The sequence below is a fragment of the Talpa europaea genome (assembly GCF_964194135.1).
Source record: "Talpa europaea genome assembly, chromosome: 3".
In the NCBI taxonomy this organism is placed as follows: Eukaryota; Metazoa; Chordata; class Mammalia; order Eulipotyphla; family Talpidae; genus Talpa; species Talpa europaea.
Genome location: NC_140069.1, coordinates 51,766,276 through 51,792,048, shown reverse-complemented (window position 1 = coordinate 51,792,048; position 25,773 = coordinate 51,766,276). Strand labels below are relative to the sequence as shown.

The following is a 25,773-nucleotide window of genomic DNA, read 5'->3' as shown; positions in this document are numbered from 1 at the left end:
TTAGAATGTAGAATGTAAAGACACATTTATGCAACAGTTTATAAAGTCAATTAGGTAATATATATCTTTTTAATCTGTCTATATACAGAAAAATTTTCTCTCTACGAGTGACATAGATCCATCTACTCTGGGAGTTTCTCTTCCTATTGGTGAGAGGTTATCTGCCAAGGTAGGTGAATAGGAGTAGTTATTGTGGGTAGCGATTTTATGAGTCATCAAAACTATGAAAGAATATATTCTTGATTAAAGGAAAACAGAAGATAGCATTATTTCCTATATTTGAACTTATTTTAAAAATCTATGATCTGTTGTTTAAATTTTTTAACATTAAATTTGTAGCCATGCAATATGATAGACTTCTTTAATAGGTTGATTAATTGAATAGTCAGCATTTTTAATTTTTTCAGCATTGATTTCTGAGGTATAAAGCATAAGCTTTATCAGTTATCAGTGAAATGAGTGCATGTGAAAGCATACTGGGCTGTGCTGTAGGGTGACAGTCTGGGTCTATCGGAATGTGTTTCTATTACTCTACAAATATATGTGCATACTTTTTAAGAGGTGGTAGTGATAAAGGATTGTGCACCTTTTGTAGAGATTCAGTTCCTAAGCTAGACCAGAGCTGATTACATAGTACATAAGACAAAATGATCAGTCAGTTTCAAAAGGTGATCTAGTTTGTTTAGTACTTTTTAAATTGTGCTGTTTCAATGATATTCGGGGTTAAGGACATTTCCTAATGTAATATATTTCTGTTTCAACAAAACATTTCCATTATAATATTTTAGTTCTATGATAATTTTATGTTTATGTTTAAAATATAGCAAGTATCCTTCTTTAAACTTGGGAAGCAGTTGGTTAGCAGCAAGTCATTTGGGTGTGGGATAGGGAATTTTGTTTTCAGTACATGTCCCTGAAAGGAAGTAAAGGAAGGTAGTCATCTGATCAAATCTTTGGAAATATGCATATGACAGTCCTCCTGACAAATACTTACATATATTTACTAGAAGTACATATTTATTTATGAATGCTTTTGGTAGAATGCTTCCAGATTTCCATGACTGCAACTGGTAAATAAATCTAGAATCCATGGATTTATGGGGCATAAATGGAAAAACTTTAAAAAACTAAGCTATGCATCTACTGGAGTATATACTGGAGATTTTTGATAACCTAATCAACTTCTTTCTGTTAGAAACCTCATGTGTTAATCTGGACCTGCGCATGTAGTAATGTCTATTCTAATGTCACGAAACAGAATGTGGGGAACTGCATATTCCTGATTTTCCTGTTCTTTGCAACTACTTCTATCCTTGAATTACTAATAAAACTTGATTCTGGGTAAGGCCTCTGATTTGGCATACATTTTCATGAAGTTTATTTAAGTAAACATTCACTTTTGATTTTTTTCTTTCAAGGAAAGGTTGAAACTTGAACGCAACCAAGAATACAATCAGTTTCTCAGGGGTAAGGAAGAATCCAATGAAAAACTCAGACAGGTAGAAAAGAGTACTGAGGTAGGTTTTACTGTTAAAGTAAATCTTTAAAATCAGTGGCTAAATATCTTATACTTACAGGAAAACATTTTTGTAGTAGACATTGCACTTGGTTTTTATATAAATATTTTAAAAATTAAGCCAAACACAGGATATTTGATTATTTCATTTTTAAAAACATATTATCTCATATTGAAGAACTTACCCTGCATCCTAACTTTAATTTCATGGGGAGGATTGTATTTTTGGATTTCTTTTGTGTTCTTTTAAATATTGACAAAATGTAGTTATGTATATTATTTTTCAGATTTCAGGATAGTTGATGCTTCTTGACCCCCAAATTTGCCACTTTTTATATTCCTTATGTTGAGAAAGAAGTTCACTTGATATATTTTGAAGCAATATTTAACTGCCAACACATGCCTAATATTTCCTGGGATGGGAATTTGGACTTAGTTTATTCTTTCCTTTTATAGTCACTTTTGCATATTTCTGTTTACTTGTAATTTGATATTTAAGTTTTATTAAAGGATAAAATTTCCTTGAATTTTTTCCTGAAATAAGCTATTCCTTATAGGTGAGTAATCCTCAGAGTTGAGATGACAGACTAAGCATCATTTGATGGTTTAATGACGTTTCAAAAAAGGGTATTTTATTAAGATGTTTTTTCTTTTCTCTTTTTTAATTGAACAGAACAAGTATCAAAGAAATAAGAAACCTATCAGTCAAGTTAAGCCTGATTTATTTCCACAAGAACAAACATCTTTTGAAAATTTAGAGGGCCCTAGGAAAGCTGTCTTGACTCCTTCAGAGGCATATGAAGAGCTTCTAAACCAAAGGCGACTGGAGGAGGAAAGATATCGACAACTAGATGATGAGATTGAATTAAGGAATAGAAGAATCATTAAAAAAACTAATGAAGACGTGGGCATTTCAAATAAAAAACATCAAAGATATGCTAGCAAGGTTGATGTCCCAGATAGAAGATTACACAGGTTTAACGAGGATCGTGTTTTTGATAGACAGTATTATAGACCAGACCAAGATCCTGAAGTAAGTGAAGAGATGGACGAGAGGTTTAGATATGAAAGTGATTTTGATAGAAGACTTTTGAGAGTGTATACAAATGACAGGTATTTACACTTTTATTTTTCTTTTCTTTGTTTGATATTATTGTTCTTACTTTTTATCATTATATTAGGGATAAGCAGTTTTATTTGATTTACATGTTTGATTAATTCTAATATACTGTCAGTTTTAAGATGCTTTATTATTTTTTGTGCCCTTAAGGGAACAAAGAAAATATCCAGGATAGGAAGAAAGGGACCCTATCATAAAGCTGAGATACTGAAAGATTACTAACTTTATGTAAAGTTAAATGGAAAATAAAACTTTCCACAGAAAGGAACAGTAAAGAAACTGTCATGTCTCAACTTTGGAATAGAATAGAGGGATTACAACAAAGCAAAGCAAAGCAAAGCAAAACAAAACGAAACACTTCCCTGATGATTTGAGTTGTAAACTATTACTGGCTCAGGTTTTTAGTCTGATTAATGCTGCCAGTAGTGCCCAAAAAAGATCTTGAGGCAAGAATTCACAGTTGTACCAAACTCATAGTGACCTAGGGGAAAAATAACTCCTCTCTGCAATAAAATGACTTAAAACCAGACTATTGGCAATTCCAGTTTCAGGTGTCAAATGTGGAAAAAGAAGGATCCCTTAAAATAGATGAAATACTGTTTATTCCTTTCATATTCCTGTGCTTTTATCAATATATTTCTTTGTTTTTAAATTATTTATTTAATATTTAAGTAAAATTGTCCAAAGATTTTTTTGGCCAGATACTCAGTTGCTTTTCAGTTCCTTTGTGGGATTATTTTTGTGACACTCTTATTTCTTTTTCTGTTCTTGGTTTGTTTTTATTTATTTGTTTAATTAAGGTAACATTGGTTTATCACACTGTATGTGATGTAGAGGTATAGAATCATATCTCCTAAATTACCAAGGCACCCATAGTCTTCCCCTTTGTCCGCTCAATCCCCTCTGTACTTTGCTCTCTACATTCTCCCATCCTTCTTGTGGCCTCAATTCTGCAGTCATATTTCTAGGGTATGTTTTTGTTTTAATTTTGTCTGATCTTTGCTTTCTTTCTCTATATTCCACATATAAGTAAAACCATCGGGTATTTGTCTTTCTCCTTCTGACAGCATACTTCCCTCCAGTTCCATCCACATTGTCACAAATGACAAGAGTTCATCTTTTTAAATAGCTGCATAGTATTCCATTATGTGTATGTACCACATCTTAGTCCACTCATCTGTCTTTGGACATTAGGTTGCTTCTATTACTTGATTATTTGTAAATATTTTGCAGTGAACACAGGAGTGCATATTTACCTTCAAATAAGTGTTTTTGCATTTTTTTTTTTAAAGATTTATTTATGCATACAAGAGCTGGGGCACAGACCAGAGATGTGGGGGTGGTGAGAGGATTCACTAGAGACAGTGGGGAACAAAACAGGCAGACTAACTGAAATACACTGCTGAGGGGAGCAACGGGTGAGACAGGAGAGGTCTGCTTTGCCATGTGGGTTGCTCCCTGGCAGGCCAGGTATTGAACTCTTGCTGCAGAGGCTTCGAATTGCTTCATCTTGCGGTGCTTAACCCTTTTGCGCCACCAGGGATGCCCTACATAACCAGGTATTCTTTTAGCCTAATGGATTTTACGTTTAGTTATTTCCCTAGGTTTGAGATGCTTTCTCCTATTATTCCTGGAATAAGTTCTCCATTTCTTTCTCTCTTCCCCGCTGGATACTCCTAACTGTTATATTGCCTTTCTTCATGGAGTTGGATAGTTCTCAAAGTGTTTTTTCATATTTTCCTTTTTTCTGCCTGGGCCCTTTGTACATTATTATCTTCAAGGTCAGTGATTTGATCGTCCATTTGCTCTATTCAGCTTTCATATTTCCCTAGAAAATTTCAATATCCTATATTGATGGTTTTGCATTTTCTTATTTAAGCTTCAATTTCATTTTCTTTTTACTAATTTTATTTCTCATGATATTAATTTGTTTTTCTGAATTTTGTTGTATATCTTTGATTACCTTTTCGGTGTTCTTTTGTATCATTTTGACTTGCCTTTCTGTGTCATCTTCCTTTTCTTTGATTTTCTTTATCATGGAAATTTTGAGCTTTGTATCTGATAGGAATATAAAATCTTCCATGTCTTTTTTTTTTTTTTTAAAGATTTATTTATTCATCTATACAAGCACTGGGTACAGTCAGAAGCACGGGAGGGTGAGAGAACTCACCAGAGCCAGAGCGGGAAACAGAACAGGCAGACTGATGAAATACACTGCTGAGGGGAGCAGCAGGCGGCAGGAGAGGTCTGCGCACCGTGTGGGACCCTCGCCGGTGACAGGGGATCAAACTGGCACCGCAGAGGCTGCAGGCAGCTTCGCAATCCAGCGCCCAACCACTGCGCCACTGGGGAGGCCCTAAAATCTTTCATGTCTTCTGGTGATGACATATCTCTTGAGTTGTGTATTGTGGTTATTTTTGGCAGCACATTTTTCTTTAGATTTTCCTAGTTTTTTTTTTTTTTTTTTTTTAATCTTCAATAGTTGTTTAGAGATTTGAACTACTTCTAACATTCCAGTTGTATTTTTAAATATGATTCTAGAGGTTTGGCTTTTTTGGTCTTCCATGATCTGGAAACCTGCTCTCATATCTGTTGGCTTAGGGAATATTGGAGGTTCCTAGAGGAGTCTAGCTAGTGGTGTGAAATTTCTGGGAGGTGTGGGGGACAGCCTTGTGTTTCTGGTACCACTGATAACCCATCTCTCTGGAGTTCTAGACTTAAGACGGCTGTCAGTGTATGTTTTCAATGCACTTTCAGGTCATTACCATTCTGATGCATTGTAGAGGGGAAGCACATCCCTGATCATTATGTTTTTTCTTTTATTGGGGACCAAGGCCTGCTGGGAGCACCCCAACTCTTCTGCATGCATCTCTCTTGGTAAGGGATGTGTGCCTCTATACCATTCAGTTCTCCTCTCCCCAAGGTTGCTGGCACAATTACTGACCATTTGGGAGTGCTGCAGTTGTACTGCATCCTCCCACCCTGGACCATAGCTTCAAGGGGTCTCAACCCATCTCTGTTCACTGAACCATGAATCTCCACCATGTTCATTTTAGTGTCATCTGCCTTGTCTCTGATGTTCCAGAAGTGTTCCAGTTTTCCCATCCCAAGGAATTCCTTGGTGTTGTATTCCATGGGTTAACCTAGATGACCTTTTGGAAACAAAGTAAGGAAACTGATCTGACGCCATCTTGGATCTGCCTTGTCATTAGGTTAGGTCTTAGGTGCTGTGATGGGTTCTTATTTCATCATTTATTGTAATTACTAAAATGCTGTGTTTTAGCCTCATTTTTAATTTATAGATAGAAATATTGTAGGATTCCATATTTGTCATTGACTTGTTAACTTGAAAGGATTAAATCTAAATATTGTTCAGTTTATGGGATCTGTTTCATTTTTTAGTACAAATAGGATACTTTTTAGTATTTTAGAAACTTTCTGAGATATAATGTTGCACATTCTCAGAACTAATAATTCAGTGCCTTTGTAGTTATTTATCTTCTACTGTATTCTGTAGCTGTTATATTCTGCTAGCCCTATCTTTTCAGTATTCAATCTGGTATAAGGGATTAGAATTTTGCAATGTCAATTATATTTTGTGATCTGACTCTAGTGGTTTATATTTCTGAAAATGCTCCAAATTCTATAATGTGTTGTATTTGAAAATGTTTATTCCTGAAGTTAGTCAAAGGCTGTCTTAACTAAAGGACAATTGTGGGATTGTCTCTCAACTGGGGAATGTAGGATCTTGGACTCTTAGTGCTGCTTCATAATTGAGAAAATTTTTTCTTTATAGTGTGTTGCCTTTAGAATGTAATGTAATGCATACTTTTTAATGGAATTTCAAGAAACATTATGGTTGTTGGTTTTAAAAAGCTTTATTTTAATGTATTATTACATGGATTAACAAATGTATTTCATCCTAATTATATAAGCACTATATTACTTTCATATGTATTCCATAATCAGAATGAACTCATGGTATTTAATCTTCTCCTAAGCATTATTTAACAATAGAGTAAACTTGAAAATGAGTAAGATTAATTTCTCATGTACATTTTAAAGTTTTAAGAATCATTTCTTCAAAATGTGTCATTATATGTTACTTTCATTTTGTTAATGCAGAATCTTCTGTAATTTTAAAGTTTTCCACGTATGTCTTTATATTAGTTGAAGTTAAAAGGAATTTTCAGATTTCAGATTTGTGGATTCTTTATTTCCAGCCAAAAAAAAAATATTTTACATTGATTACTCAGTAGTTTTTATTTAACATATTTAATAGGTAGTTTGGTTATAGCAAAAAAGACTACATGTTAGTGAAGTTTTTGAGACTAAAGAAATGTGTAGCTGCATTTGGCCTCTTGCTGCAGCCATTTTTTTCTTAATACTCTATAAACTTAACCAGAAGTTCTTGACATAAAATATTTGTAATTGTGAGAAGTGCAAAATTAATTTCATGTTTCCCTTGGTTTCTTTCTTGTAAAAGTTAGTATGTGATCAGTTCTAGTTTTGAATTTTAATACTTCTTGATTTTTATGTTTTTGGTCTCAAATCTTTTGTAATGACTCTCTATAACCTTTACCATATATCATAAAGTATTAATAAAATTCTCTCACTTTATTTTTTTAATGATTAATAGAAGATTTTTTTAAGTAATAATATAGTCATCATTATCAGACTTAATATGAGATGCTCTATCCAGTTTTCCTTTTCTGTTTCTGTTGGTTTTGAAAATACAATACCAGAAGCAGGGGGGCCCAATTGCAAACAGGGCTCTTACGGTGAGGTGTTGGGAGTGGTTCTGGAAAATGGAGTAGACATTTGCTGATCTTGTATAGGTCCAATGTGTCAAGGCAACATTTTCTTCCTTCCTTCCTCTGTCCCCCTCCCCCCCATCCCTCCCTCCCCCCACCCCTTGTCAGAAGCACATGAGGGTGACAGAATTCACCAGAGCCAGAGCGGAGAGAAGAGCAGGCACACAGACGAAATACACTGCCGAGGGTAGCAGCGGGCGTGGCAGGAGAGGTCTGCGCGCCATGTGGGACCCTTACCCTGTGGCCAGGGATCGAACCTGCACTGCAGAGGCTGCGGGCAGCTTCGCAACCCAGCGCTCAATCGCTGCGCCACTGGGGAGGCCCAAGGCAACATTTTCAATGAACCCTTAGATAGAGTTGTTGTACTGAAGTGTTACTCCTGTTGAAGCTAGGATCTTATGTCTAACCACTTGACTTGCGGATGCTAGGATTCCATAGATATGTTGTATTTGCCAGGGTTCAGGGTAGTGGGTAGGGTGACCAGGCTCAATGGTTTGTAATTGGAGAACAATGTTTTGGCAACTCAGCCCACAGATAACTCTTTTTTTCACTTTAAATATAAGAAAACTAAAGCCTAGAATGATTTTACTTTCTTGAACTTAAAACTCTGAAAGGGTTTTAAAATCGTTAACAAACTGGTTGGTGCTTTTGCTTGACAGATGCATTCTGTATATGTATGTGTGTAAATATAATTGAGTACAATTTCTAATGTTTTTAGAAAACATTTGAAGTTGAATGTAATAGTCTATCTTAATACTGGGAGAAATTTTGACCCTTTTTAAATGTAGTCATCCTAGTCTTTATAATTTTTTAACTTGAGCTGTAAAAGTTAATAAATTACCTTATCTTTTACTTACATATAATGTTAATGAGTAAAAAAATTTAGCATTAAAATGCTTATTTTTGGGTTTTGATACCATTAACACAGTTAGCATTTGCATTCCATTTAACTCTTAATATTCACTAGTTTGTAATCTTAATAGTCATTTAATAAAATTCTGAAACAGCTCTCCATTTGAAATTAGAATTCTGGAGCCTTCCCGGTGGCTCAGTGGTTGAGCACTGGGCTGCGAAGCTGCCTGCAGCCTCTGCAGCGCCGATTCCATCCCCGGCCACTGGCGAGGGTCCCACATGGTGCGCAGACCTCTCCTGCCACATCCACTGCTCCCCTCAGCAGTGTACTTCGTCAGTCTGCCTGTTCTGCTCCCTGCTGTGGCTCTGGTGAATTCTCTCACCCTCCCGTGCTTCTGACTGTACCCAGTGCTTGTATAAATAAATTAATTAATTAATCTTTTTTTTTAAAAAAGAAGAAATTAAAATTCTGTGTTTTAGTCATATAGATTTAGTTCTTGTTTAATTAGCATAGGATTTTCTAGCATGTTTGCATGTTTAATATGTAAGATGTAAATGAGGAAAAACAGCTTATTACAACATGCGTTATTTATGTTACTTTTTATTTATCTTTAATAAAGCTATTTTTATTTTTACATTATTTTCCTCTAATATTAGAGGAGTCTGACATTAGAAAAACACTGTATTGAATTAAGATAAATTTAAACATTGGTAAAAAACAGATTAAAAAAGAGAAAAATGATACCTTAGAGTTAAAAGCTCAATAGTTTTCTTTTAACGTGTATAAACAGGAATACCCCTAAAAGCAGAATTCATTCACATTTGAGAAATTTTTGGTAATGAAACAAGACTATGTAATAGTTATGAATTAGGTGAATTCTTTTTTTTTTTTTTTTTTAAGATTTATTTATTTATACAAGCACTGGGTACAGTCAGAAGCACGGGAGGGTGAGAGAATTCACCAGAGCCAGAGCGGGGAGCAGACCAGGCAGACTGATGAAATACACTGCTGAGGGGAGCAGCGGGCCCAGCAGGAGAGGTCTGCCATGCCATGTGGGACCCTTGCTGGTGGATGGGGATCTAACCTGCGCGCAGAGGCTGCAGGCAGCTTCGCAGCCCAGCACAACTGCTGTGCGCTAGCAGGGGAGGCCCAATTAGGTGAATTCTTTTCACTAAGGAAATACTGAATTCTTCCTCCAGTAACTACACCAATGTAGGACCAATAGTTGTTAAGTGTTTTATTTTTATACTGTTATTCTTGATAGCATAAACATTATAAACTTGATTTCTGACACAGTTTGATTCTTTGGCCTAGTAAGGAAAAATGGTAAGTTATCCATTATCATGTAGGAGTTGTTCTTTTACATTCAAATTAGCTAAAAATAGCTGTGGTCTTGAATGATTTGCTTTTCTTCTGTAAGAGAGTGAATTCTACTTTTTAAAAAATAAACGTAAGTTAATTTTTAAATTAAACTTGACCTGTAGACAGTACCTAAATTCTTTGGGCATTGAGATTTGTACTTAATTAAGTAGTGTTTTTGATTGATTCATGTCTTCAAGAAAATATAAAAACCTTTTTTGTTTGTTGTTAGTGAGATGGTGAAACCATTTCATATTTTTTTGGTTTATAGTCAATTGAATCGAATCTAATTTGCTATATCAAAGGAAGCAGTTTCTTTTTTTCTTCAATGTGGTCTGACCCTTTTTGACAAATGGAGTGGATTGGGTGTTGGCAAATGAGCTTAGGGATCTGAAGCTACAGATTATTTATGTAGATTAGTATCACAGGATTGTTTTAATCTGGTACTGGTTCTAAAGTCCTTTTTTTTTAAACATAGCTTTTTTTTTTTTAAATTTTTTTTTTTTTAAAGATTTATTTATTTATTTATTTATACAAGCACTGGGTACAGTCAGAAGCGCGGGAGGGTGAGAGAATTCACCAGAGCCAGAGCGGGGAGCAGAGCAGGCAGAAGGACCGAAGTACACTGCTGAGGGGAGCAGCGGGCGGCAGGAGAGGTCTGCGCGCCATGTGGGACCCTCCTTCGGTGGCCGGGGAGCAGCCGGGGATCGAACCGGCGCTGCCGAGGCTGCGGACAGCTTCGCATCCCAGCGCTCAACCGCTGCGCCACCGGGGAGGCCCCTAGCTTTTTTTTTTTTTAAAGATTTATTTATTTATGCATACAAGGACTGGGGTATGGACAAAGGTGTGGGGTGTGAGAGGATTCACCAGAGACAGAGTGGGAAGCAGGCAGATTTACTGAAATACACTGCTGAGTGGAGCAGCGGGCGAGACAGGAGAAGTCTGCTGCGCCATGTGGGTCACCTACCTGGCTGGGGATCGAACTCATGCTGCAGTGACTTCACATAGCCTCATATCCTCATATCCCAGCATCTTAACCTCATATCCCAGCATCTTAACCCCTTGGGCCACCAGGGAGGCCCCAAGTCTATTTAAAAAAAATATTTATTTATGCATACGAGAACTGGGGTACAGGCCAAACCTGCAGGGCCCTGGATCCAACTCATGCTGTAGAGCCTGCAGACAGCTTCACAGTGCTGTGCTTAATCCCTTGCGCCACCAGGGAGGCCCCCTGGTTCTAAAGTCTTAACTAAGCAAAAAGGAATTCTCGGACAAATTGGCCATAAACTGAATCCCTGGACTTTGATTAGAATATGACCACCTTAATGTTTAGAGGGAGGGAGTGGGGGAGGGAGGAAAAGAGAAAGAGGAAGAGACAGAGAGACAGAAACAGAGACAGAGACAAGAGAACACACTTGAATATGCACTTGCAATTCAGAGAGAACTTCATTTGTCTTGATAAAGGGGTCCAAAATAAAAAAAAGGTCTCCAAAATAAATTGTAAGACCCCCATTATCACACAAAACAGCTAGAAGTGAAACCACAGGGACAGTTAAGAGTAAAGAAATGTGAACTTTACTAGAAATCTAAATGTTAAATGTAAATAAAAGAAATTCCCTTATAATTTATGGATATTTAGTACAAAAGAAGTGGCTAACTTTGCAAACTATAATTGACTTCACAGCTTGTTTCCCTGCTAGATATTTTTGTTTGTTTGTTTAATAACTTAAAATGTTTTTTTTGGAATCCATATTTGTGATTAGTAAGTTTTCCTTGATTTAACAAAGAAAGCACAGTCATATCACTCATTTCATAAAATTGAGCAGGATAGGATATCTTAAGATTTTCTTTTATCCCGTTTAGTGAAATGCAGGTTTTCCCTACAACCCAAAAGTAGTATATTCCTATTTGCTTTGATTTGGTAAGTTATTTTGTGGGCCTAGGGATGCTGTTTTACCACTAATTTATATGGAGTAATCTTTGAGTGTTCCCAGATAAAAAATAACCTACCAACATAATAGAACCCTCTACTTTTGGATAGTAGGAGAAACCTATGTTTCCCTCTGCTTCCTTTTTCTTTTGGCTTCTTAAACATTTCTTCAGATTTTATTGTAATTATCAGTGACAGGAAAATTTTATAATTTTGTTAATGAATTTTTTTCTTCAGTGAGCAAATATACCTTAAACCATCTTTCATAGGCTATTCATTAGGAAGTCTTCGTGATTTTTGCTGTAAAATCACAAAGCAGAGATCTTGACATTAACATACATTAATGAATTATTTTAGAATGATCTTTGGAGAAGACATTTTGTGCTTATGTTACTTAAAATGTCTTTATATGTGAAGAATCTATAAAATTGCTTTCTTCATGTAGGTGCTTTGGCTGTAGCATACTTTGGATACAGCTGAATTTCAGGTCCTAAGATCTTAGGCAATTTACCTAAAAATGCAGGAAGCCATATGCTCTTGAGTAAATTAAAAAATTTGGGGGAATCCCAATATATGTTTTAAAAAAGTTACATCTTTAAATATGTATTTAAAAGTTTTCATTGCTATAGGTACCACTTTTAACACATCAACAAATTTAATGTTGTGGGTTTCTAAGATCATTCTCAGGTTTTGATGATTTGACAGGATGATTCACAGGACTTTACATATATAGTTATACTCATGGCTGTGATTTTTTTTTAAAGATTTATTTTATTTTTATGCATACAAGAGCTAGGGTATAGGCCAGAGGTGTGTGGGGCAGGGGGAGGTGAGCGGATTCACCAGAGACAGAGTGGGAAACACAACAGGCAGATTGATTGAAATACACCGCTGAGGGGAGCAGCGGGCAAGTCAGGAGAGGTCTGCTGCGCTATGTGGGTTCCTCCCTGGGCAGGTATCAAACTCTTGCTTCATAGGTTGCGTCTTAACCCCTTACGCCACCAGGGAGGGCCAATGGCTGTGATTTATTACAGTGAAAGGATATAATCAGCAAAGGAAAAGTCTGAAGTGACAATATCTGAAGGAAATAAGGCATAAGCTTCCAAATATCTTCTTCCAGTGGAGTCCCATTCAACATGCTTAATTCATCCAGCATTGATTTGTGACAACATGAATGAAATGTTGTCTATCAGGAATGTTCATTAGGGTTACATAATGTTACTCATTAGGTTACTCTCATGTACCAAAATCCTGTACTCTTTGAAGGAAAGCAGATGCTATGCATGCCTTATTGTTTGTATAAACAGTTTGAATGCAGTGAGCTAATCTTAGTTCTGGAAATGGTGGGGACCTATACCAAAATCTGTTCCCAGGTGCCAACTAATTACCAACCTTGCAAATAGCCTTTCTCAGGATAGGCAATCTCAAGCCTGCTCTGTTAATTCTTTTCTTCATTTATATAGATCCAGTATAACTAATTCTGGTTACTTGGCATTATTCTGCATTTGAATTTGAGTTTACATTTACCTGCTCTTTATAATGGTACAAATAGGGACTGACACTAAACTAATGAATGTGCTGATTCAAAAGAGAGATTTTGGTATGTAGATTTTAGATATAAAACCAGCTGTATGCTACAAATTGAAACATATTTGAGAATTCTATTTTGAAAGGACCGTGGAGAGGGCTCTGTTTTACATATGGTAGAAATTGGAAATCATTTTTGTGTTATGTCAGATATTACATTATTAAGGTTAAAGTTCTGGATAGTCTTTTCTTAACAGATGAGATTGATAATGTGTGATGGTAACAAAGAATTTTATATGCTGGCTCTGTAGAGAGTTCTTTTTCTTCTAAAAATTGCATTTTTTCTTAATATAACAATGAAGTTCACCTTAAATACTGAATAATACTTTAACAGCTATATTTCTTTAAATTAGTCCTCCTAAGACAGAGTACTTAGGTTTTTATACAAATAAAGAAATACAATTTATGAGAAGCTAAATTACACAGATGTTAATAAATGTGTAAAATGTAATGTTGATTTCTCTGGTATGAGATTTTAAGTGAAAGAATCAATGTTTGCCAAATGGAAAAAAATGATTAATTGAAAATTTTTAAATTCTTTTCTTAAAAGTGCGTTTGACAAGAAAATAAACACTATTCTTTCTCTTTTCATATCCTTGTGAGTACAATGAACTAACCATTTCCAATGCATGTATCAGCCTTTTTGTTTATGCTTTCTAGTCATCTCTTGCTGATATTTATTTCATGTGATTTACAATGGTAGCAAATGTTATGGCTTGCTACATTTGATTTACTGGCAAGACTGCTGCTGTATTTTAAATTAAAAGGGTTTGTATATGCAATGAAATAACTCCCCAAATGTATGAATTATGATTTCAAAAATGATTTCATTTTGAAATTTAGTCATATTCATGAAGACAGGGACCGTATCTGTATAGAATGCCTGGAATAGTACTTTGCACAGAGTAGTTACTCAATAAATATTCTTTGAACAAGTGAAGAAAAAAATCTTAGAATATGCATGGCTTTGAAATTAAAATTTTCTAGAAGTTATAGTGAGGTGATTTTAAACTGCGATTTGTTTTAAAGATTATTAAATATAAAGTCTTAATGTCTCAACTTTATCATACTTGACTGCAATCTCAGTTCAATTAATTTTAAAATATATTTACAGTAAAACTTCATTATAACACTTTGTTCCCTTTAATATTTTCAACATTAAATATAAACAACAAAGATACAGGACAGTCCACTGTATGTGGAACAAGTCTATAAGCTAATATGTTTTTAAGGATGTACGGGAACAGACGAGGGACTGTGCCTTTTATGGAGCTTGGTGGTGGTATCACAGAACAGTCAAACATACGAATTTCATCTGCTGGAAATAAAAGGTACAGTATGTAATATATTCTGCCCTTCAATCACTGCACTGTGAAAGAGTACCTACCTTAAACTGGCTTACTGAAAACTTAGATATAGTGTATCAATAGCCATCCTTATCAGTGAGAAAGGAATTGAAATGAGAACAAAAGGGGAGAAAATTGTGTTATGAAAATTTATAGTACATACCAACATTCCAGCATTCTTTTGAAGAACGAGTTTTGTTCATAAAGTGTGCCAAGGTATTCTGAATAAATCCCTATCATAAAATATACACTTTTCATTTGTAATAATGACTGACAGAAGGAATGGACATACAATTTAATGGACTAACAGTCAACTTAAGATATCTTGGAGTCATGGTGCTGATGTAATGTGATGGAAAATATACTTGCAGTATGAATTTTCTTTCAAAACTTTTTTTTAAAAAAAAAACTTTGTTTTTGAATTTTACCTCAATGAGTAGATAACTTTTGTGATTTTAGAATTACTTCTCATGCTTCTGTCATATTGAAAAGGAAAGAAAATATATATATGTATGTGTATTTTCTTACATTTAGATTTTTGAAAATCATTTTTGTGGCTTTCTTATAGTAGAGATAGATGAATAGATAATTCTAAACTTATAAAGTGTAAAATTGCGTGAAGATAATGTACCTTATGCTAAGAAAAGTGTATTTTCTTTGAAGAAAAGTAATGTATAAAAATGCTTGAGATGAGATAATATGCTGTTGGGGCCAAATTAATTAAGTTTTCTTTGAGGGAGTTTTCTTTTTTTCCTTGGTTCCTGTCTTTCAAGGAGGAGTTTTTTGGGATCTTTTCCAAGTGTACACTAAGGTATGACAGGTATCACCTTTTTCTTTTAGGATTTGTTTCTATGTATGTTAATTTCCCTTGTTGGGGTACCTGTTCACATGAAAAAAAAAAGGGTTTTATTTTGCAATCTATGAAAGCAGTGAAGTGGGTTGAAGAAAAAGGTTATATTTTTATATAGTGAATGAATATGTTGGGATCTTACATTATAAAAAGAGAAAATGCCTTGAATTTACCTAATTTTAAAAATATGAATTATGTTGTCCATAGTACTTTGAAAGACCAAGAACTCATTTACTTTGTACTCTAAATTGTTTGGGCTGTGATTTCTTTCTTTCTTTTCTTTTTAGTGCTCAAGAAAATGAACCATCCAAATCTATTAACCGAGAACTCTGTAGTCCATTTGCAGGGATGCTTTTTGGTATGTATGCAGTCCTAGTTGCTTAGATTTTTGCTGAATATTTCTACAATGGTTGCACCAGTTTGTATTGCTACCACAGTGTAAAGGGCTCCTTTCTTTCCACATCTTTTTTTTTTTTTTAATATATTTTATTTTATATAATTCTTACATCATTTTTCATTTTTGCACAATGTATGCATTTTCATTTTGGTTACATTCACTATACAATTCCCACCACCCCTTATTTTGACCCTAATCTCTTCTCCCCTCCACACCCCCCACCCTGTGGTGTGTGTCTGGTTTGTAGTTGCTTGTTGATTTTGATTTTTTCTTTATTATAATTAGTCTTTTTCCTGGTCCCTTATTTAAGTTTTCTAAATTCCTGCTATGAGTGAGACCATCCGGTATTTTTCTTTTTTTTCTGGATTATTTCGCTGAGTATGATCCCTTCCAACTCCATCCATGTTGCTGCAAATTGCATGAGTTTATCTTTTTTGATTGCTGAGTAATATTCCATTGTGTATATATACCACATCTTAATGCTTGCTGTTTCTTATCTTTTGGATGGTAGCCATTCTTACAGGTATGAGTTGATAGATAGCTCATTGTTTTGGCTTGCATTTTCCTGATAATAAGAGATGATGAGCATTTTTTCATGTCCTGTTGTGCATCTGTATCTTCTTTGGAAAAGTATCTGCTTAGATCAAAACATTTCTCATTATCTCAGTTTCTGTGGGTTAGGAATCTGGGCATTACTTAATTGAATCCTTTCCTCAGAATCTCACAAGGCAATAATCAAGGTGTTGGCTGGACTATTTTTGCATCTTGAGGCCTGATCAGACAAGAATCAGTTTCCAAGTTCATTCAAATTGTTGAGATAATTGACTTTATTGTAGCTGTATTACTAGACACTGTCTACTGAATGTCAGCTGGATACAGCTCATAGTTTCTAGAACCCATCTATTGTTTCTTGCCATATTGGCTCCACAACAGAAGTGCTGACTTTATAATACCAGCAAGAAGAATCTCTGAACTCAGGGAAGATTTTACCTGATTATATCAGGCCCACTCAAGGTAATATCTCTTTTGATTAATTCAGGATTGATTTTGGTGTCTTAGCCTTTCACTTTTGCCATATTCTGTTAGAAGCAAATTTAACACTATGCTCAAGATGAGGCATACAGGAATCAGCACTAGAAGACAGAGAACACAGGATCTATCTTAGAATTTTGCCTACTGCAGTTACCTTTTTCTGTTACTTAAACAGTCTTTTTTGAGGTTTTATTTTAATCTTAGTTCATTACTTAATCTTGAATAACTTACTTTCTAGGGGTTGTTGTGCCCTACTACTTGCATTATGACGTTTCTAGTCTAGATAATCACAGTAACTCCACTCTAACTGGTTGGAGATTGAATTTCTCTCCATTTTGGGGAGGTCTGAGACTTGTTAATTTGATATGTCTTCCATGTTTTCTTGCTCATTCTAATGGAATTTCACTTTGTGCATGCATTGACTAGTGCACAGTAAATTCTGAAGGGACTCCTCTATGGATTTCTGAAGCTTGTTTCATACTTTTCTTCAGATCTTTACCCTAAACTTCCAACTATTATAGTTTTCCTGAATTTTGAACTTTATATTTTTAATTTAGTTCAGTTTTCCTTCTTTGTTTCGGTTCTCCTTTCCCGTACCTGTAGTCTAGAAATTGCTTTCAGGTGATTGAAGGACTCAATCTATTTTCCTTCCTTTAGGTCTTACAGTCTTGCACTGCCTGTTGTACATTGTCCAGTATCTGAAGAACAGTTATTTAATATTTTTTGTCTAATTTTATTTTTTATGATAAAATATTAAGTTCTTTGCTTGTCATTCCATAATGACCAGAAGCAGAATGGATATATCTGCCAATTATGAAGCATTATAAACCTTAATGTAATTGAGGTAATCATTGAAGTTTTTTGAGCTGGACATCAGTGTGATTAGCATAGTGTTTTTAAGACAGTTAATGTGCAAGTATGAGGTATATGTTGGAGCAAGGGAGATATGGGGAGTTAGGTTGTAATCCAGTTGAAATGTAGAGAGGTGCTTTCCAAGGTTAATGGCCATGAGAATAGAAAAGAGGGTCCTTTATATGAAATGAATAAGAGAATGAATGCTCACAATTAAAGTGAAGTTTTGGGCCTTGATTACCAAGTCAGTAACAGAAAACAAAGGGCAGTTGCTTTAGAGATGTTCATTTTGGACACATTAATTCTAAGTTGTGGGAAACATTAAGGGCCATATCCAGATTACTGGGAAAATGGGGATGGTGATTAATTTTTTCTCTTACATAAGAAGGGTTTTGACTAAATTTATAGTTTGGGGAAGGATTAATGTATTTCATGCTTGACATAGCAGTATTCATAAATAGGGAAAATAATTGAGGAAGTAATAACATCTCATTTCATCTTCTACACATGCAGTAATTGCTCTTTGATAATTAAAAAATGGAGATGTAAAAAAGTTCAGGTGTCCAGTTGCATATGTTGCTCAAGCATTAAGATTGCATTTTTTTTCTTACCACTTTCTAGGAGGTGAAGATCGAGAACTTATTCAGAGAAGAAAGGAGAAATACAGACTAGAACTATTGGAACAAATGGCTGAACAACAGAAGAACAAGAGACGGTATGAAAGATTTGCATTTAAAAGAGATGTTTTGAATTTAAAATACATTTGAGAAAAATGACATGGTAGTACCTATTACATGGTATAAATAAGAGGTTCTTTTTTTTTTTTTAAAGATTTATTTATTTATTTATACAAGCACTGAGTACAGTCAGAAGCGTGGGAGGGTGAGAGAATTCATCAGGACAGAGTGGGGAGCAGAATAGGCAGACAGTAGCGGGCGCAGCAGGAGAGGTCTGTGCGCCATGTGGGACCCTCGCAGGTGGCCGGGGATGGAACCGGCGCTGCAGAGGCTGCGGGCAGCTTTGCAGCCCAGCGCTCAACCGCTGCGCCACCAGGGGAGGCCCAAGAGTTTATTTTTTCTAATATGATTTTGTATTTATATATTACTTCTATTTTAATTTCCACATTGTAAGTCAACTAGGCTAATAAATACAAGAATGTTCATTTTTTGGTCACAGGTAACAAATTAGACTATATATGTTACAATGGGCCTTTTCATTAACTTATTCAATTTTTGATTTAGGGTAACATTTAAGTTATCTAACCCACTGTAACTTATTTAACAAATATAAAATGTATTTTAATAAATATGAAGTAAAATAATTTTTTGTTTTAATAATGTGAAATCATGAGCACATACATATGTGCAATATGCAATGTAAAAATAATTACAGAGGGGGTCGAAGCCAAGCATGAGAAATAGCTAGCTCTCTATTGACAAACTTTTCTACAAACTAAGAAAGCAACTCTAGTCCACCCCTCTAGCTCATCACTGTGTTGCTGGACTTGCCCATGCTATTTCTCCAAGGTGGGTCTTCTGTTCCTCACTGATGTTTTGGAGCAGGGAGAAGGGGACATCAGTGACAGCAGCCATTCCTGTTGGATGAATAGACTAGCAGAGGTCATTGGCTCTGGTGTGCTCAGCCTGGCACAGGGGAAATTTACAGTTAGTGTGAAGTAATATATTGCTTCCTGACAGAGCCCTGGAACAAATCCATTACCCCATAGCACTGTTTTGGTTATAGTATAAGCAAAGGCAGAGCACTGTTTTCTTATCCTTTTCTCCTGGGTGGTAGGGAAATCTGTGAGAAACTATGGAGTCCCATAATAGTGAGATGGGGATCTGAGAAGCAGGCTCTAGACACAGAGAGGAGTACGGCCTGATTGCAGAGAGAAACAATGGTACAGGGTACATTACACTTGTAATGTGACCTCCCATCCCAAGAATGTGAACACTTACAGGAGACAGCTATGCTCCAACTCCCACCTACTCCACTCTTCCCACCACCTCTAATCAAGGTAGAGCCCAAACCTAAAGCCACAACACCACCTATAGGTAGAAATGGGACATGGGAAAGAAGGCACAATTCAGGCAAAGCAGCTTGGATAAAGACCATAATGCTGAATCCAAGCTTTAAAATTCAGAATTGGAGACATTAACAAACACAGAATTCAGTAGAGCAGTCTGGAAGATGCATAGAAAAATTTAAGCCTCTGAGTTGAATACAGAAAGATTGGTTCAGGTTATTGGAAAAGATAGCTAAGAACAAAAGGAATTATTCATCAAAGAATTTGAAACTATTTAAATACCCAAGTGGGAATATGACTATGAGGAATACAATGAAAGAACTGAAAGCAGCCGTAAGAAGTTTATTTATTAGACTTAATCTTGAGAGGAAAGACTTTTGGAAGATTAAAAATATACAAATAACGAGGTTTAAGAAGAATGAGATTTAGGAAATAATGATTTAGGAAAAATGAAGAAACTATGTGAAATATCAGAATTCTTTAGAGGGAGAAACATAAGATTAATGGATATCCCTGAAGGTGAACAAAGACCATACTCAAAGAAGTAATATCTGATAATTTTCCAAATCTAAGAAAAGGACTAGCCATAGATGTAAAAGAAGCAGACAGAACACCCAAATTTCTGAGTATGGAATGACCTACCCTAAGAGATATTGTTATCAAAAGTTAGTGATAACAAAAAAAAAATACTATAGGCAGCTGGGGGAATAAAAATGTGGGACCTACAGAGGCAGCTTGATCAGGCTTTCCTCAGATTTTTCAGTAGAAACTCTACAAGCTAGAGAAGAATAGAATGACTTACAACTCTTAAAAAACAAAAACTGCCAGGCAAGAATGCTCATATCCCGTAAAATTATCATTCAAGTGTGATAGAGAAATCAAAGCTTTCCCAAACAAAAACTAATGCAATTTATCACCACCAGATGTACCCTATAAGAAATGGTAAAAGAAAAAACAAAAGAACAGACCTTGAGCAAAGTGAGAAATAGAAACAAAGTCAGAAATAACCAAGAATAATGAGGGACAACAAACAACACTAAAGGGGAGGAAGGAAAGAACAGAATTTGCATAGTAAATTAATGATATGTTGATGCCAGGAGAAAAAGGACTATTCTACACTTGATCTTAGCCAAAAGGCCGAGAAGTGATTGAAAAAGGACTATTTTAGACATAGAAGTTTAAGACAACTCTCTAGGTAACCACAAAACAAAATTCTAGAGCAAAAAAACACTTAGAAAAAGAAATGAAGAAACTAAGAGAACCAGCAGGGAAAGAGATACACGTGAGACAGAAACACATTGAAAAATAAATGAGAAAAATAAAACAACCAAAACCCAAAAGACAAGAAAATAGTATATAAACATCATTTGTCAGTAATCCTCCTAAACATGACTGGTCTGAACTCACCAATTAAGACGCAGAATGAGAGATTAGATTTTAAAAAGTGAGTCATCTATGTTCTGCATTTAAGAATAACACATTAGCTCTAAAGACAAAGACTTTATTTTTTTTAAAAGATTTTATTTATTTACATAGGAACTGGGGTACAGGCCAGATTCACGGGAGGGTGAGAGGATTCACCAGAGACAGAGTGGGGAACAGAACAGGTAGACTGACTGAAATACACTGCTGAGGGGAGCAGCAGGCGAGACTGGAGAGGTCCGCCTTGCCCAGACAAAGACTTTAGATGAAAGGCTTGAGCAAGGTCTTTCAAACAAACAACAGAGAAAAAAGCAAGAACTACTATTCTAGTATCTGATAAATTAGCCCTTCAGCCAAAAATGATAATAAAGATGGTCCTTATGATCAGGGGAACAAGTCATCAAGAAAATACAACTATCATCAATATTACACACCCATTATAATACTCATATCAATGGATAGATCATCCAGATAGAAAGTAAATGAGGAAAAAAATGGCCTCATATGAAGTATTAAGGTAGATTTAATAGACATACAGACTATTCCATCCCAAAAGAAATGAATACACATTCTTTTCAAGTGCACATGGAACGTTCCCAAGGATAGACCATATGCTAGAACACAAAACATGTTTCAAAGATACATGAAAAGAGATTGTACCAAATACAGACCACAGTGATATAAAACTAGCAGTCAACCATAAAAAGAAAGTCAGATAAAACCTGAACAGGTGAAAACTAAACAAAATGCTTTTGAGAAAATCCAGGGTCAATGAAGAAATCAAAGCAGAAGAAAGAAAATTACCTGGTAAATAACAAACATGGAAAGACAGGCTACCAGATTCAATGGGATGATGCACTAAAAGTGTAATTTATTAAAAGGGAAGTACATAGCAATACAGACCCATATCAATGAACAAGAAAATTCTCAATCTGATTTGACAACTGAAGGAACTAGAAAAGGAAGAACAAACAAAACATAGTCAGTGAAACGAAGAAAATAATATAAATTTGAATGGAATTAAATGATATAGAAACCAAAAGATCAATGAAAGCAAGATACGAAAGATCAGTGAAAGCAAGAGTTGATTCTTTGAAAGGGTAAACAAAATTGATAAATCCTTAACTGGGTTCATTAAGAAGAGAGAAAATGCAAATAAAATGAATCAAGAATGAAATGTAAAATTATAACAGATACTACAGAAATACAAATAATCACAAGATACTCCTATGAATAACTATATGCAAACAAAAATAACTATATGCAAACTGGATAATCTAGAAAAAAATAGACAATTTTTTTAGTCAATCAATCCTTCCAAAAGTGAAAATGAATACACTACTTGATCATGCCAGTCACAAACACATCTGGAAAGAGTAATCAAAAGTCTCCCTAAGAATCAAAGCCCAGTACCAGATGACTTCACTCTCCCAAACCTTTAAAGAGGACCTGACACCTATCATCAAATTATCTAAATTAAAAATTGAAAAGGGGGTAGCTTCTAAACACATTTGACCAGACTAATATTATCTTCATCCTGAAACCCAATAGCATAGTGCAGAAAAACTATAGACTGATTTTTCTGATGAATATCGGTGCTAAAATACTCAACAAAATCTTGGCAAATTGAATCCAGCAATATATTAAGAAAATCATCCACCATAACCAAGTGGTATTTATTTCAGAAATATGAGGGTAGTCAATATATTCAAATCAATGTCATGCACTACATCAACAACAAAAAAGATAAATCACATGATCTTTTCAATAGATGTTAAAAGCATTTGAGTTATTCAATACCATTTTAAATTTAAAAAAAGCATCAATAAAATGGGAATAAAAGGACTTAACATATGACAAATCTAGAGGCAACCTTATACTGGTTGGTGAAAAATTGAAAGCATTTCCTGTCAGATCAGAAGCAAGACAAAGATGTCTACTTTAACCACTAGGGTTTAGCATAGTATTGAAAGTCTTAGCTGGAGCAATTAGGCAAGAAAAAGAAATAGAAGGAATCCAAATTAGAAAAGAAATGAAACTATCACTATTTGCAGATGACATGATAGTATACATAGAAAATCCAAAGGCTCTACCGAATAGTTACTAGGAATAATAAATGAATACACTAAAGTGATATAAATTCAGTACACAGCAGTATGTTGCATTTCTTAATGCACACAATTAATTAAAATAAAGAGAAATTAGGAAAACAATCCTATTTATATCACATCAAAATAAGGAAATGCCTGGGAATAAACTTAATAAAGGAGGTGAAGGAGTTATATACTGAAAACTATAAGATACTGTTAAAGGAAATTAAAGAAGACACAAAAAAATGTGAAGATATTCTGTGTGCATGATTGGAAGAATAAACATGGTTAAAATGACCATTAGAACTATATCACGGATTGATAGGCTTATCAAAACCCCAATGAAAATTTCCAAGGAAATAAAACAAAATTATAAAATTTGTATGGAGCCATAAAAAACCACAAGTAACTAAATCAATCCTGAGAGAAAAGAAGAAAAGTGGAAATACCTCATTTTCTGACTTGAACTGTACTACAGTGATAGTAATCAAAATAGTATGGTTTTGGAACAAAAATGTAAACACAGACAAATGGAATATAGTAGAGAGCCCAGAGATAAGTACACACAAATATGGACAGTTAATCTTTGACAGAGGATGTATGACCATGTTGGAGAAAAGAGAGCCTCTTTAATAAATGACATTGTGGAACATGCCAAAAAACCCCCCCAAAAGTATGTCCTTTCCTAATTCCTTACTTAAAAATTACTTCAAAATGGATTAAAGACTTGAATATAAGACATGAAACTATAAAATACATGAAAGAAAACATAGGTGACACACTTATGGACATTAGCCACAGAGATGTACTGGGTGTACAACCTGAAAGGCAAGAGAAACAAAGGCAAAAATAAACAAGTGATCTACAGCAAGTTAAAAAGCTTTTGGACCTCAAAGAAAACCACTACAAAACCAAAAAAGGGAACCTGTGTTTTCGGAGAAGATATTTGTCCATTACACATCTAACAGTGGGTTAATTTCCATAATATATAAACTCATGCACCTTAACAATAAACAACCCAATTAAAAAAAACTGGCAAAATACCTAAGTAGACGTTTAGGTAAGTATATGTATGTACTAAGTATCCATTTCTCCAAGTATGATTTATAGGCACAAGAAAAAAATGTTTGGCACCACTAATAAGGGAAAGGCAGATGAAAACCACAATGAGCTGTCACTTCACACCATGAGAAAATAGCTTAAAATCAAAAAGACTGGAAACAACAATCCTGGTGAGGATGTGGAGAAAAAGACACCCACCCACTGTTGGTGGGAATGTAATTTGGTACAGCCTCTATGGAAAACAGTATGGAGATTTCAAAAAAAAAAAAAAAAAGGAAATACTTTATTATCCAGTAATACCATTGCTGGGTATCTATCCAAATATATGAATACCAGGAAAATATTTATACACACCAACCAATGTTTATAGCATTGTTATTCACAATGGCCAATTCATGGAACCAAACTGTATAGTCATCAACAGATGACTGGATAAAGAAATTGTGCAATGTTTTTTGGTCAATGGAATAATACTCAACTACTAAAAAGGTGAAATAGTGCCTTCTGGGACAAAATGGGTAGATTTTATTTTCTTCATTTTTTCCCTTTGATTATTTATATTTTTACATCATTGTTCATTTTTGTGCAGTGTTTGATTTCTCCTCTCAGTTGTCCCCATAAAATTACCACCACCAAGATACCCCATGATCCATCACCATAGACTCTTGTACTCTTCCCTTCCCTTTTGATCCCCCTCCTTCCTCCTCCCCTGTTATGAATATCTCCAATTTATAGTTTGACTGCTAGTTTTGTCTGTTTCTCTGTTGTATGGTTTCCCTGTGTTCCTCCAAATAAGTAAAACCATCGAGTATTTTTCTTTTTCCTTCTGACTTATTTTATTGAGCATAATCCATTCCAGCTCCATAAAATGGGTGGCTCTTGAGGTGATTATACTAAGTAAAATAAGCCAGAAGGTGAAAAACAAGTTGCCAGATGGGCTCATTCATTTGTGAAATATAAATAACAAAACTAAACTTGTAAAACACAATAAATATAATTCTGAGACTCTGAAAAATATAGTGGTTGCCACAGTGGGGAATGGAGACGGAGACTATAGAGGAGGGAACGCAAGAGTATTAGCACTGGGTGATAGAAACCTGACATTGGAGCTCTGTGAAGAGTGAGTGAAGTATGTGTACGTGTTGGGGGTAAAAATATACTCCCCAAAGTATATAGTTATATAAATGATTGGCAGATCAATAAAGTTTGAAAAAAAATATAAATCCTACATACTTGTATGTAGTTTTAGTCTTTGTAATCTTGTAGAAATGTCTGTAAAAATATTAATTATAGTTCAAATTTGGTTGGTTCGAGAGAATTTGAGAGCTGTTATCCTTTAGCTTTGCCTTGTTTCCTCTAAGGAAACTTATATCCACTCTGATATTGCCTTCTTTAATATTTTAAAAAAGCTCTTAGAAAATGTTTTGAAAATTTTATTTTCTTTTGCTAGCTGAAAAAGCCTCATGAGAGATTTTTAGTTTCACAAAGTAGTAATTTTGTTTTACTTCTGTATTTTA

The 25,773-nt window shown here is 34.9% G+C and overlaps 1 protein-coding gene across 1 annotated transcript in view; it reads left to right on the top strand.

Annotated features, from left to right (window-relative positions):
- The window catches only part of CSPP1 (centrosome and spindle pole associated protein 1), a gene marked incomplete at its 3' end in the record, with an annotated part of 93,727 nt that overhangs the window by 17,593 nt on the left and 50,361 nt on the right, over positions 1–25,773 (top strand). Inside the window, 6 exon segments of the mRNA XM_084229470.1 lie at positions 89–169; positions 1,419–1,517; positions 2,190–2,629; positions 14,412–14,510; positions 15,663–15,733; positions 18,278–18,371. Of these exon segments, the coding sequence (XP_084085596.1) occupies positions 89–169; positions 1,419–1,517; positions 2,190–2,629; positions 14,412–14,510; positions 15,663–15,733; positions 18,278–18,371 (884 nt within the window).